The 15,824-nt window shown below is 36.2% G+C and overlaps 1 protein-coding gene across 1 annotated transcript in view; it reads right to left on the minus strand.

The window, feature by feature from the left end:
- Window positions 1–7,403, minus strand: part of FANCC (FA complementation group C) — a gene marked incomplete at both ends in the record, with an annotated part of 68,857 nt that extends 61,454 nt beyond the window's left edge. Inside the window, 3 exons of the mRNA XM_084304775.1 lie at window positions 1,311–1,405; window positions 5,566–5,650; window positions 7,239–7,403. Coding sequence (XP_084160901.1) covers window positions 1,311–1,405; window positions 5,566–5,650; window positions 7,239–7,403 — 345 coding nt within the window. The remainder of the gene's footprint in view (window positions 1–1,310; window positions 1,406–5,565; window positions 5,651–7,238) is intronic.
- Window positions 7,404–15,824: the final 8,421 nt, after the last annotated feature.

Genomic DNA, 15,824 nt, shown 5'->3' on the forward strand with positions numbered 1-15,824 from the left:
GATTTGTTTTTGCATCGCTTTGCTTTGGTGTTCAAGCAGACTTAAAAAAAATCCTTTACTTTGCTGCACAGTCAATCACAAGTATACTAACCTCTTGAAATGCCTCTTGAGAAACGTTCAAAACAGAAAAAAAATAAGAGTAATTTTAGTTATTATAAAATTAATGATAATTTCATGGTATAGTGTACAAACCACAAAATACACATGTATAAGAACCCAGGGGCACCAGAATGTGAGAATGTACTGCTGGGAATTATTGCACCAATATCAAGACTACTACTTAGTTATGTACAGCTAGTTTCCAACATAAACATAGCAAAACCATTACCTATTTTATACTAATCTGTATTACATTCATACCTAGATAAACTGAAATGCATAAAGTCAACTAGTAATTAAGAAATGAACTACTCAGAGATGAAAATTTCTGATAAGCTGATTTTTTTACAAAAATGATAATGAGATTGGTGCTGCAGTCCCACTAGTTGTGAGGACGATAAGCTATAAAAAATATACTGACAATTCAATTAATTTTTTAACCATATGATGATAAAAATCCACAGAGAATGCAAAGATGTAAAAACCAACAACACTGCACCCAAAAATTGCTATTCAGCAATGTATAGTATTACGCATCAATGTGCTGCAAATTATTTACATGCTCGTGTACTTTGCTGGTTCACTGTGGAAATACACAAAATATGAACAGATGTGCCTATGAAAACCCCCTAAATTTGGGATTAAAGTTAAGGATTCGTTACTCCTTAAATCGCTAAATATAAATCCACACACAAGCACTACCCCTCCCCTCTATGACTGCCTTTGAAGAAAGTTTGGATACAATTAGCTTCTTCATAGGCAGGAGACTAAACAAAAGCAAAAAAGAATGAAACTAAAGAGGAAATACAAGCTGTTTTCAAAACAAACTACAGTATTTCGGCAGATTATTTATTTTATCCTAATTGAAAGGTTCTTCTTCTTTCTTTTTTTTTTTTTTTTTTGATAACACTTGCTTCCCTTCTGAGTTGTGGTCTTTGCTCACTATTCACAGTTACTAGATTTAGAGACTCTGTACTAGGCTATAAGTCATCAGAACTACCCACTTTAAAATGCCACATCTTTTTAATATTTGAAATGACAGGCTAGCACAGATTGTGTTATAATTAGAGCAGTACACACTTCAATGCAATATGTATGGAAGTTGTGTTTGAAACGGTTTCTTAAATGACAGTGTCTCTATGCTGTAGATGTAGCACCTTTAAATAATCAATTTAATTCAAAGCAGTCCTGGGAAGGATTCATTCACTTACCCGTATCCAGCTGTTGGCCTTCAATTCCACAGGGTTCTGTGGTTCACTGCTGTACAGACAACATAAGCACCACATCAGAGTCTTCTGGCTTTCATCTAGAGAAAAAAAGTAAATAAGGATACATTTGGGGTGGGGGGGAAAGTATAATCAAAACATAGACAGAATTACACACAACAATTCCTATCCATCCACAAAAATAAAGCCCCGAATATCAGTCTCAACTCATAATGCTTCAATCTACCAGATTTGCACAACACATTTAATACTATTCATATGTAGTAGTTCTTCTGTAGTCATTTCCTTAATAGCATTTTAAAAGGAGTCAGATTAAGATCTACAGAATATTTAGATGTTCTTAAGAAACATGTATGACTTAATGAATTGTTTACATAAAAAATACTTGAAGCTATCATCAAGAAACATTAATTTAAATATCTGATTAATATAATTAATCAACAATAATCAGCTGTAAAAAAATAGTTATTACATTGGTGTCCAAACTGCACAACTGAAGGTGCTCATTCTGAAAAATTTGAATTTGTTAAGTATGAAATAAATCACAAGAAGAACGTAGAACGTAGTTTTCTGCAAAAATATATTAGAATTCCCCATGCTTCAGGAAAATGACAGTTCTGCAGACAGCACAACACCAAAATGCTGATGGAAAAAATCCTATTTTCTCTTCAACGTGAGATCACATTTTACTTAATCATAACGTACTGCTGGAAACAAGTTGCCTTCTCTGAAAACCTTCTATACTCATCAATATTATCACCACTTAGATGCACAGGTATTATCATAGAAGAACTGATTATTTGGAGTAAGCAGATAAAAAGCCATGTAACTCACCATTTTTCCACTACTTTGCTTTCAATAGGCTTTTTTTTTAATGTTCTTTAGCAGATACAAGGAGTCTCTAAGCTGAATTTTATCCCAGAATAAAACTGCATAACTGTATCCCAAACTATGAAAACTAGATGCATCATTGTAGCTTTGATATTGACTTAATAAGTGCTATTATTCTTAATATAAAGATAGAAACAGACAATGCCACATAACTTTCAGAAGTTACATTAGGAGATAATTTAAATATTATCATGTTCAACAAATGACTTCTTCTGTTTTCTGTGTATTTGCTACTCAGGATGTAATAAAGAGTATTATTTAGAAGAGCTTTGTTGGAAAAGCCTGAAGAAAAAATAAAAGCTCCATTAAGTAATGCCTGTGTTTTCACCAGGTGATCAGAGATGTTAATTTTGATTTAAACCAGTATTCCTCAATAAATGTCCAACAAGCCTGTAGGCCATCACTGGCCTCCCACTGACTAGCATCTCTGCTCTGAAATGGCTTCTTATACACATTTAACTGACTACAGTTTAAGGTACTCTGACATTGTGTGTTTGGAATTTTTTTTTTTTTAATATGTGTTTTTACAAGGCTAATGATTTCCTACATTGTTTAAGATCAGAGCAAGAGACAACCTGCATACTCCTCAGCAGAAATTTAAAGTATCCTTAGACTTTGATTGCAACTATATTGAACTGACAGTCAGACATCAACACGAACATGCAACTCTATCTTCTTCAAAAAAACATTTTACCCAGTACAACTCTAATCTGCAAATTTTGGGAGGCAAAAAAAATACACGTTTTACTTGTCCAAACAACCACATGATAACCTTTTGCTTCTTGGAAACACAGAAGTTTCCAACCGTTACAAATAGCCGTTATTTTAGTACAAGTAATTGGTAAATTTCAGACTTTACTAACAGAAAAAGTAAAAGAAAAATAAACTTACAAAGTCAAAACATACTGAAAAATAGACAGGGAAAAAAAATTGAGTTCAAATCACCTATCCTGAACAATGTACATGTAGTTCAGGTGTCCCTTCTTCTGCCTCATCCTAGTTACACTGTAGATCTATAGTATGTCATTGTATGTCATATGGTATGTCCTTTTATTTAAGTGACAGTCTTGCAGGGCAGGGAAGGGCAGGGAAAAAACATAACTACTGAATTAGACTTCTGGTTGAGAAGAACTTTTGCTACATACAAAGACTCGCTGCATACTATAGCAGTGAATTATATATACTATTGCCTGTCAGAAATGCAAATCAGTATGACAAAAGCTAAAATGATAAAAGCAAAGCTTCGGTGAGCAAAGTACACTTTGTCAGGATAATGAGATTACATGGATATAGCTACCTTCAAACCTCAACCTGTGTTTGAAAGCAGGATATGTTTGTATCAAAGCCATGCCAATTGTTCCCCCCAGATAAGGGACTTTTACACATTCACAGTTTCCCCAGTCAAAACTACTTTTTGGCTACAAGTGAAGTAGCTTCCCACAGATCTGTGAAAATAAGGAAAAGGGGTCACTCTTGCTGAAATACCAGTGATAATCTGAAGGCCACTCCCAGGTTCACTCTTTCCTTTTCACAACTGCTTTAGAATTGGGGAAGAAATATAGGATGCTTAAGAATAAGATGGGATAGACCTTTTTAATATAATTGTGGCAGCTGTGAAAGACAAATGCATCAAAAGACCAGAGAGAACCACAGAAAACTTTCTGCATTTTTTTCCTTCCATTTTGATAGTAACTGTGATCACCATGAAAAATATACCATTGTTGCACGCACTGAAAACCATTTTCAGGATATGAACCAAGATATCTGATATTAGAATAGCACAAAAGAATGCTCACTACCCAAGTAAGCCATCCAAAGCAACAAAATTAGTTACTACAAGGTGGAAATTATATGAAAAAAAATAATGTTTCCAACTTTCTGCTGGACTCCTTAAACACATTAATGTTGAAACTGCAACTAAATGAATGACAATTTTAGGAGGAAATTTAAGACAGCTTGGAAGCTGTGTTAAGAAAACAAAAAAGCTTTAGTATTAATCACATTTTACTCCTTCCCCATCACTCCTTCTCATGAAAAAAAAAAAAAAAGATAAAGAAGAAAAAAGGCAATGCGTTTTTTTCTCATAACTCAGTGTGGTCTCAATCATCCTAGGATGCAGTCCATTTATCCATAACCCATCACGAGCTGGGCCAGATGCATGGAACTAATGAGAAAACACTTATCTTAGAACCAGAAATATTCTTTTTAGATCCTGTTGTAAAATTTTACTGAAAAATGCATAGAGATATTACATATATACACATATATAACACAAAATGTAGATTAGCTAAAACTGAATTTTCAGGGGAAATGAATATATACATAAGCATGCACGCTCACACACATATGTTGACATAGAGAACCACCAAGAAATTCCCCAGCATTTATAGTATTAGTTTGGGATTCAAGATATTTGGGCTCAAAACTTAAACCAGGAGGGGCCTACTGAGAACATAATCCCCCAGCCCACAGAAAAAACACTGGAATTCCTTACCAAGATTGAATTCCTCATGTGTCCCTCGTGGTTCAGGACCACAAGTAGAGCCATGAGATTTTCTTTGGTCGTGCTTCCCTCACATAAGCATTCTATATATGGCTAACTTGGCCCCCTCCTGATCAAGAGTGTTTATGAGGAGGTTATTTTCCCTTGGAGACCATGCTTCCTGCACTGAGTGGTCAGCCATGTCAACATCCAGCACCAGCAGACATACATCTAAGGTGATAGGTATTGTGGTTTGGACAAGATGCAGATATATAATTATTTTTTTTTTCTCTCTTCCATTTATTAGTATGAAAGACTGTTCTGAACAGAATCAGTTTCTTCTACTGCAAGGGTGGCCTGGTCTCAGACATGTCTGAATGAGCTATTTATCCAAATGAGAAATTATATGAAACCCACTTGAGAGTCAGCATCTACCAGCACTATCTTAAAGAATATCTTCAAAACTAGTGCCAAACAAAATGAGAATTATCTGAATCTAAAGTGCCAGCAGCCCAAAGAGAGATCAGGTGGCTCTAAAAGGCGGAAGTGGTGGGAATGGATAAGCAGACATCTTCAGGTCTACCAGTGCTGGGAAATCTCCTTCTCCCATCTCCAAGCACTGAAGTGAAGAGAAGGATTCCATTTAAAGCAAGTGAAGTTCTCTGAATTGTATTGTTTGCAACCTTGATACCAAAAGAAACAAACAAAAATGAAGTAAAACTCATTGTCTTGCAGTATTCAGAGGTAATGAAGAAAGAATGCTGCATTTTTATGGAAAAATTGAAGTATATACCAAGTTGTATTTTTTTTAATTCCTGAGGAATAAAATTTATGGACTGTTACAGAAATATCATTACAGGTTCTTACCATATCCTATAACAAAAGGATTCCAACAAAGCCTTCCTAGTAGCTGGCCAATTAAAGGGAACTGCTGAATTGCTACAATTGAATTCTGTTAAGACATAAAAGCAAACAAAAAGACAATAAACATACCATACATCAAAAGCAAATTAGAAGAATTGCTAATGATACAGATTATTGTAAATTACAGTCCCAATGATTTTGCTGTGAATTGCTCTGGAAACAAAACACTTGCAAGTAGGTAATAAAAGCAGAGCTTAGTCAAATCAGCTATAATATCATAACTCACATAAGTTAAAGCTTAAGTAATTTCCTCAGCTAATGTTTAATTGTGGTAGAAAATTTACTAATTCCTCTCACATATAGTAATAAGAAAACAGTGTTCGTAACCGTGATTTAGTAATAAATAAAAGCACAATTACTTTTACAACAAATACTTTTGTTGGTCCTCATTACTTTAATATACTGTCTCACAGAGTTTCTGAAAAAAATAATACTCACTATGGCACAAAACTAAGTATTTTTCTGTTACTTCTGCTTGCTTTCTTTAAATTAGCTTATTTAATGACTAGTCAGTAACAAACTGCCATTTAACTTTTAACCAAATAGAAAGCAGCTTCACTAAAAAAGTAGTAGGCAATGTAGTTTATACACAATCCTGTGTAATCGGTCTTATTTTTCCATTTTTGTAGCTTTACTATCTAATAAATGAAGGCTTTTAAAAAGGGTGCTGTGCTGAGATAACATGCAAGTAGCAGGAATGATAACCATCTCCTGCTGCTGCAATAAATTCCTTACATTTGTCTCACATTTGGGGCTAGCCCCAGACTTTCTGGGGCCATATTCACAAGGTCCATTTCAGGCCAAGCCTCAGATTACTTGAAGTAGCAACATTAAAAATTGTTTGTTTGTTTTCTTCTTCTAAGAAAAAGACAGATATATAGAGGAAGAAATATCACTCCTTGAAAATCTTGTATTTAAAAATTAAATTCAGATTTTTTAAAAACTGCAGTTTTTAGAGAAGAAGAATATTTAACAAGAACTGCTTCCATAAGAAGTCAGCCTCATACCATAACACAACACTTCTAAAGCTAATTAAAATTAATATATATACTGAAAAAGCCATGCTCAGGAAAACGTATACATAACTAAGCATAAAACCAACTAAACTTACTTGGAAAAAAAAAAAAGTACTCTAGTGAGTGCAGACAATAATCAAATTAGAAAACAGAACAGTCAGCAGCATGTGCCAATGGAATTCACTACATATGCCACAGCACTGGGGTTAGCGTGTCAACAGACTCTCTGAGATTTACAGGATCAGTTACAATTTTGCATGTTAAGGCCTTTAAACAATCCAATGTATGGCTTGACAACCAGAATCAAATTCTTGTTTATTTTAAAGTTTTTTTTAAAGAGGTTAGAGCATCGGCCGGGAAATCTCACGTGACAACGACCAACCAAGTAGAAAAAGCTCCTTTCCTGATAAACCAGGGGAACCGGAAGGACATTCCTGTTTATATTACCTGTGACTGCTTCCACAGTTTGCTTCTCTGATCCAGTAATACATTGGGTCAGTAACCCAAGCCTCTTTGCTTCTGTTTTTGTCAAAACATGCTGCAGATTGTTTCTGAGGGTGTCTTCAAAAGAGGCCACTTCTTCCTTTTAAAGTCACTTACCATATGTTTCAAAGTCTCATAAGTCTGCTGTAGAAACTCCTGCAGCTGGGGCAAGTGAAGGCAGACATCTTTCTGGGTTTCCAAAGTGGTGGCTTGACCCCACTCAACAGCTTTATCCAACCAGTATTTGAAGTCCAGTGTTGGCACAGTAGTATCCTGGGCCATTCCACAACCCTGGGAAACGAAACAAAACAAAAAAGATTACAACTCAAAAAAAAGGCATAACCAAACACTGGGGCTTGAAACCTTGAATGAGAACAAGAAGAAGGATTTCTACTACCCTTTTCTGTGTTCAAATGGGAAGGTGGGGGGGAACTGCAACTCATAAAGGTGCCAATTTTCTTTCTAGTAGTAATAGGGTAATAAAGGAATAACCCAATTGTGACAAGGTAACAAAGGTGGCACAGTAATCAATAAATTACCTTAGAATGTGCCACCCAGTTGTTTCTCAGGCATTTATGATCTGAACTTGTCATCACCAATATTTAACTCAGAGAATACTACAATAATACGAGAGCACACTAATTTACAATGCTTTGCATGAGGAAAAACTGAAAATGCCCATTTCAAGACAAATGAAAACACTAAAAAAAAAATGGTTCAATCAAAACAAAAGGGGCTGTGGAGCATGCGCTGGGGCTTTGCTTGTTTTAAGATCTGCATTTGTAATTGATCATTATATTTAAGTGCAAAAGGAGGATTCTCTTTAAAGGAAGCCAATAAATTCAGCATTTTTGCTCTGATTTTCTTTCTATGTTCTTTTTATTATCACACAAAGGAGGAAGAAAAATGACCACATTCAACTTTACATATAAAAGCTTTTGAACAAAAGCTGTACAATTGGTTGTATAATCTACAACCAATTACATACTTCAATGTAAAAACTAGATCTTTAAGAGGATTATTGTCAAGTACAAATGTTAAAAACTAACCAAATTTCCCCAGTAGAAGACACAAAACATTTCTTTTTTTCCTCCTTTGCTGTATTTTTCCTTGGCAGAAGGAGACAGAATAGAGCAGCAGGTGCTACACCAACCTTTAAATCTCTTTGAAAGAAATACCCCACAGGCTGAAAGAGTAAAGGAGCTCTTGCAGCCATTCAATCATTGTCTTTTATGTCAGATGGTAAAGACAACTGTCAATTAACACACACAGTGGCAGTTTTCAGAAATTAACTGTTGTCCGCTTGGAGACAAATTCAGACACTCATTGAAGCAACAGAAAACAGTGAAATTTTCTTTTGTAAGCTACAGACATGAAGCTACAGACCAAAAAATAAACCTGAACCTGAGCAGCAGCGCTGCAAATCAAGACTGCTTTATACATCTAACTCTTTATAATCACTTCACTTAAACAGCACGCTATTCCAAGCATGACAAAAACCTAAAGGTTATTAATAAATTTGTTTAGTTTCTAATGCTAATAAATAAATACCTCATAATGAATGTCAACTATTATTTGAGTTCAATTTCTGTCCAGGAAAAAAAAAAAAAAAAAAAAAAAAGGTAAATATGTTGGTTTGTCAGAGTTCAAAGTATGTTTGTTCTAGTTGTTTTCAACACAATGTAGGCAAAGCCCATGCTTTTCCATTCTTTATTATGCTCCTGCTTCTAACTGTTGCTCTAACCTGTAACTCTTAGCCAGCATATGCAGGGCCAAAATTTCACTGATCTTCTAAATACCCCTAAACCTTACTAGTTAGTAAGCATCTAAAATAGGGTATGAGACTTCACCACAGTAGCTCTCAGAAGTAGAGAATAGGTCAAACATCCAGCTGCAATTAGCCATCAAACCTTCTATCATCACTAGAGCATAATAAAGGCTTCAAGAATAAATTACACCTGGAAGTTGGATTTACAGATTTGAGTAAAGAAAGTAGCTTATTTGATGTTCTGAGGTCTGATTAATTGTCTTGAATAACTGAAAAGTAAGTCCCTTAACACAATGGCTCCTGAAGGTTTAAAAGGAAAAAAAAGGGGGGCGGGGGGGGGGAAGGAAGGGGGGGGAAGGGGAGGGTGGGGGAGGGGATAGGGGAAGAAAAGAAAAAAGAAAAAAGAAAAAAGAAAAAAGAAAAAAGAAAAAAAGAAAAAAAAAAGAAAAAAGAAAAAAGAAAAAAGAAAAAAGAAAAAAGAAGGAAGTATCACAAACACTCCAGCATTTTGGGGCCAGCCATAAGAGATGACTGAGTATTAACAAAACATCCCAGGTAAGCAAATCAAATGGGCTTTTCTCTTACACCAGTTACATGCAATTACTATTCCAGGATGCAAAGTGGGGAAGCTATGACAGAGTAAGAATATTCTTATTCCAGAAGTCTGAAATCCCAGCTCATTTTGCCGCATTACATTGCTTATGTCAGACTAAAAGGAATCCAGAAAAAAATCTTGCAAGCTCCCTTTCTATTCACAACAGCATGATTTTTAATCTGTACTCGTGTGTTTGCTTTCTTTAGAAGCCTCCAATGAAACAGCAATTTTCTTGATTGCTTATAGCATCTAGTCCTGAAAAGAACTATTTTGTTAACATCACTTACTATTGTCTTCACCTCAACACTATGGGAAAGCATACAGTAAAATGACTGATTGTATAAATAACATAATTAAAAAGAAAATACAACACAGTTTTATCTCAAAAATTGCCAGAGAATAAATAGTTTATTGCTGAGAGAAATATAAATCTGCTGGTTAATTAAATTTAATTACAAGTTAACCATTTATGCCCCTTTATAAAACATATTAAAATGCCTACTGAAATTATAAAAAAATCAATTGACCTGTCAAACCTGACTTGACTTGTCATACTGTCAAAGGTATTCCCAAGGTCTTTTCAGCCTCTTTTCCACTTGGGACTCCTTTTATTTCAGCTGCCAAAAATCTAAAACTGCTTCTTATTTTGGACTATTTACTCAAGAATATGAGAAATTCAGAAGCTGGATTTACTGTCAATCACCTCCTAAGATACCCTTATAGAAAGAAGGGGGAGAAAAAGCCCTAGTCTCCTCTATCAGAATCTCTCCAAGAATCAAACACTCCTGGTCTTGTACTTTCAACAGCAGGAACCCAGTGGAACTTACCCAGGAGGGTACTCATTTATCTTTCAGAAGCTGAAGGCTACATTTCTAACAGGGTATGGATTAGCTTTATTTTGCCAAGAGAGCTGTCTGGATTAGTGTCTAAAATATAACATTTTAGTCAGTAACTTTTGTTATGAGATCTGGAGGCAAAGTTCTGCAGTATGACGTTCCAGGTAAAAACTGAGCTAATGTTCTGTCCTCCTGAACGCATACATACAAGTACCACATTGTCACAGCCTTCCACAACAGATGCTAGTTCTTCATCAATGCTAGAAGAAGAACTATTTGGAAAAGCAGATGACACGCCAACAGGTTTCAGAGAACTTGTCCGCAACTATCTCCTTATCTAGAGTCTGAAAATGAAATCATATTTGCACATCTAGCATATAAGGTAGCAAAACAGGGAAGATTTCTTCTCTGGAACTATAGAAATACAATTCTTTAGAACACAACCACAGATCACAAAAATCATGTAAAAGCAAAGTAACTTTGTCACTATTCCAAATCCTGAAACTCAGGACTCAGCTATAATAAATAAAACATTAACGGCATCTGTAGTTGCTAAAACAGCTCCTCAGAAATAGTTCCTGACAATCTTAGAAAATTTCTGAAAAAAACTTTGATAGCTTTCCAAGTCCACAAATTTTGCTTTCATTGAATCATAGTATCTGAGTTGGAAGGGACCTACAAGGATCATGGAGTGCAACTCCTGTGTCCCCAGGGGACCCTCCAAAAACAAACAAACAAACAAACAAAATCAGACCATGTGTCTGAGACCATTGTCCAAATGCTCCTTGAACTCTAGCAGCTCAGTGCTGTGACCACTGCCCTGGGGAGCCTGTCCCAGTACCCGACCCCCCTCTGGGTGCAAAATGTTTCCCCAACCCCCATCCTGACCCTCCCCTGTCCCAGCTCCATGCCGTTCCCTCGGGTCCTGTCGCTGTCCCCAGAGAGCAGAGCTCAGCGCCTGCCCCTCCGCTCCCCTCGTGAGGGAGCTGCAGGCCGCCATGAGGCCTCCCCTCAGCCTGCTCTGCTTGGGGCTGGACAAACCAAGGGACCTCAGCTGCTCCTCATATGTCTTCCCTTCCAGACTCTTCACCAACTTTGTAGCCCTCCTCTGGACACTCTCTAACAGTGTTATATCTTTCTTATACTGTGGTGCCCAAAACTGCACAGACTACTCAAGTTGAGGCTGCACCAGCCTGCCAAGAAGTGCCACTAGATTTTATTACCTAGTTTGTTTTCATACTTGTACATTCAGCTATTATTTTAAATAAATAAAAATATTTCAAGTAGAAGGATCTTTGAGATAACATTAAGGTATAATATTGTCCTATGTATTGTCCTATGTCAAAGCATCAAGGTTTCCAAGTATCTCTAAAGAAAATTTCTATTCAATGTATAAAGCTCTCATTTGCGTACCTTTCCTTGAACTGGTGATAAGTAGTTCCACACCCCAAAAGAACACTTCACCTTCCACTACTCCATCTCCTCTCTGAAATCATACACAGCAGCAACCCCAGCTTGTGAAGAAAACAAACAAAAAGACAAATAAATGGATAGATAACAGCAAGTTTGCCTATCCCTCCTTGTGCCCACATCCAGTTATTTTACAGAAAGAACAAACCACTGTTACAGAAAACAACTTGTCTTTATATAGACTTTATAAATTTAAACAAATTGCATTCAAATATATCTCCCTCTGGGAACAAAACCAACAATGAGTTTTGCCAAAAGGAAGGAACCAACATTGACTAAGTAAAATGCAAAATCTGGTAAACTAAATAGTTGTCAAGCAGATGTAAAGTGTGTTATAACCACTGATCTTTTAGACTGGTAATTCTCTTAGAGAAAGTAATTAGTATTCCATATCTCTGGGTTTGTTTTCTCTACTTACCCTGATATTTAGTATCGGTATTTTAACAGTTGTCTGCCTTCTGAGTTCATTGTCAGGTCTCATTGGAAATAGAGCCCAGTTTTCATCTTTAAGGGACTGTGGCTACTAACAGGTTTACTTCCATGGACTGCATATGTACACAACCTCCTATTCTGATTATTTTTATTGATTAAATTAAGAACATTAAGCAAAATGGTATTTCCAGTTGTGTTATGTTGCTCTGCTGGACTGGAAAAGATCTGACATCATGGGGAAGCACGTAATGCATTGATGGGATTCATAAATGATTTCCATTTCTACAGCACTCTGAAAACATTGCACCTCCCCCTCTTCCTGCCCTGCATAAGAGCTATAATAGATAATAAAATAATCAATAATAAATAAAATGTATAATAAAGGCTTCTCCTCCATGTTCATCAGACTATAAGCTTCATAACCAATAAATATCATGTACGAGCCTTTCTTGTTAACAGCAACCACTTCACACAAAAAATAATTTTAAAACTTTCTGGTCCTAACGGCAGGCTTCTCTTGCAGCAGTAGTCCCTCCTTCTGATTTTCCCCATCTGAAGAGCTTAAGAATAAAACATTCTCTAACGCAAAAGGCAGAAATAATATGCCAGCACATCCATCTCACTCTTATCTTTTGCCCAGGGGAACAGTAAAAGATGTGAAAGGCGTTTTGGAGTGATATCACTGAATTTTACAGATGTTATTCGTTACCTTTCCATAATGAATCTTAACAGGAAAACAAGGCAATTAATTATTATTTCCATATACAAGAGATGCAATTACCAGCCCAAAAAACAGATTACTATGTCTTTAGGCACAAAATGAATAGAAAATCTGATCACAAGACAATGGAAGCCTCTCCTGCACAAAACCAGCCAACTATGTTATTAAGAGTCCAACACAACAAGTATTTGAAATAAAAAGTTAAATTTAACAGGAGAAAACAGACAATGAGGTAAAGCACTTTTATATCTCTGACAGAAAGGTCTTAAGCAATCCAGCAAAGTCCTGAACAATACGAGGTGCTAATATAAAAGAATTCCAGCATCAGGACTAGCCAGATCAAAATCTAGCAAGGCCCACATAAAGCTGTGCATACCGGGGAATCGGCTGCATGTACAAAATGGAAATTTGTTTCAAGGCAATAAAGCAAATCCCAGATTTGACTGGTGCATACTGATGTTAAGCAGATCAGCGTGGCCCTCCAAAACAGAAGCCAGACTTGAAAGAAACAGGGGACTTCTATCTCACCATGTAACTACTTGCTTGTTCTTCCATATCTGAATTGTTAATCTCTCATCTGTCCACAGTGATCTACCACAGAAAGGCAACAATATGTGACAAAGCATGGCACAGGCTAGAAATGACATGCTGGGCATGGTGGACAGAAGCACAAACAAGTACACACCTTGACGACATTCTAGAAACAGTGGTGAACTGGGTAGGTGTGGACTGGATCATTGTCTTTCAAGGTATTTCCCCTGCAAGGCAAAAAGTTACATATCTTGTCTTGCACAATATAAACAGCAAGCCTCCTGAGATTATTTCACTAACACTGGTTGGTAACATTTCAACATGACAATCTTGCCTAATGCTGAAGGGATAAACAGTCTGGGGGGATAGGTCTGATAAAGTTGACTGTTAAAATATTCTCAGATTTATTTTGCTGGACAGAGCCTTTTCATTCAGCCCACTTCTTTCTCAGCTGATTTATTTGGCAACAGCTGCAATTAAGGCCACACAAAGAAAACCATGGCTCAGAAGATAATGCAAACAAAGAATAAATGCAGTTCTGGAAAGAGGTAGAAGGTCTGGTTCTGCCTGTGAGCTGCAGGAGGTAGGACTGGTCCTGAAGAATATCTGTGAACGTAGAAGTAATCTGTTTTCATACCACTTTGCAAAAAGTCCAGTCATTGCTAACACTAGTTTATCTTCACTACAGCTAGTAATACCACAAATCAATTGTACATGGGCCTCTGATATCAGTATTCTAAACACTACATAAATTGTACCTTCTTTGGCAGGCTACATGATAAGAAATTTTGATCCTGTTTACGTCAGCATCCAGATTTATACTAGTCTCAATGGGGCCTAAATTTGGTACATTCATAACACTGATAGGATTATCCACATAATAAGGGCTCTCACTGTGTTGGCAACATCAGCTATGTTGAACCACTATTGGCAATAATGGCAAGTTCTTGGAAGATGAAATTTAACGCTTCTATCACTTCTAAACCCAATCTGCCAGCTAATGCACCAATCATGGGATATCTGTTATGAACTTTGTCTGAAGTTTTCATTACCCTCTTCTGGCAAACAGCATCCTCTCACGTGGCATTATGTCAATGAAAAGGTGTGAATGAACTATGACTATCTAGATACAGTGCCATTTTTGTGCCAAATAAAAATTGTACTCTGTCAGCTAAACTTTTACACCTGGTTACCACTGTCTCCTGCAGCTTAAATTCACAGTAACACATTTGTAGTGTAAATTCAGATGCCTAAAAGGCTTTTGTCACCCTCTTCACTATAGTACATGTTCAGAAAAAAACAATCTGATGATAAACAGACAAATCATAAACAAAACCGATCATCCAAACTTCCCCATCATTGAACATCCTCTGCAATTAACTTTTATTTGTATATTGCTTGACTGGAATACAGAGAAATTATTTCCTCCGTATAGTAGTTCCTTTGCATAAACCTTTAAGTAGAGATAAATTCAAAGTTTCATCCTGAAATATGCATGCAGCATTTGTCTCTTTCCAGAGATACTATAGCAGCGTGGGGACAGGCACATATACAGCAATAACAAAAAATACACTTTGGTTGGTTGGTTGGTTGCTTGCTTGCTTTTTTGTTGTTTGTTTGTTTGTTGCTTTTTATAACTTTCACTCAAGTTTTGCCATCACCAAAAATGCATTAATTCCCTACTTTCAAAGCATAAGTAGAAGAGAACATAAACTAAATTGCATGCCGCAAGATAGAATATTAGTCCCCTCTTCTGTGATTCTGAAGAGTTACGTGTGATCCACAAGGTAACAGAAAAAAGTATATTCCTTCACACTAGTATATCAAGGAACAGCATCCATTTCTACCTGTGCATACAATTACTAGGGAAATAAAGCCTAAAAAACTTCCTGCCAGAAAGAAATCTGCCTGCAATTGGACTACACAGAAGATCTTGCAAACTGGAAGCATGCTCTCAAAATATTCATGTTTGTTTCATCATTAAAAAAAAAAAAAAAAAAAGGGGGGGGAGTACAATCTATCTAGATATCATGAAGAATTACTAGTCTTTTTTAAATTAAATTTTAAGTTAACACTAAGGGCTTCCTATCCCCAACAATTATGCTTCTTTATTGGCCATGCATCTTTGCTGAATTCCAAGTTTTAACCCTGAGTTACACAACTATAAGAAGAGAAGATACAAGGGTCCATACTTTTCAGCACAAGTATCTAAAAATCAGTTGCAATACTGCTTATGGTACAGACATACAGCGTTATTCATAGAGAGTACAGAATTGTCTTGGTTATGCTAAATGAATTCTTTTTCTCCACATTTCTAGAACCTTTTTTTCTTTTTTTTTTTTAAGAAAAA

This window comes from Netta rufina (genome assembly GCF_964035555.1).
Source record: "Netta rufina genome assembly, chromosome: Z".
Classification (NCBI taxonomy): Eukaryota; Metazoa; Chordata; class Aves; order Anseriformes; family Anatidae; genus Netta; species Netta rufina.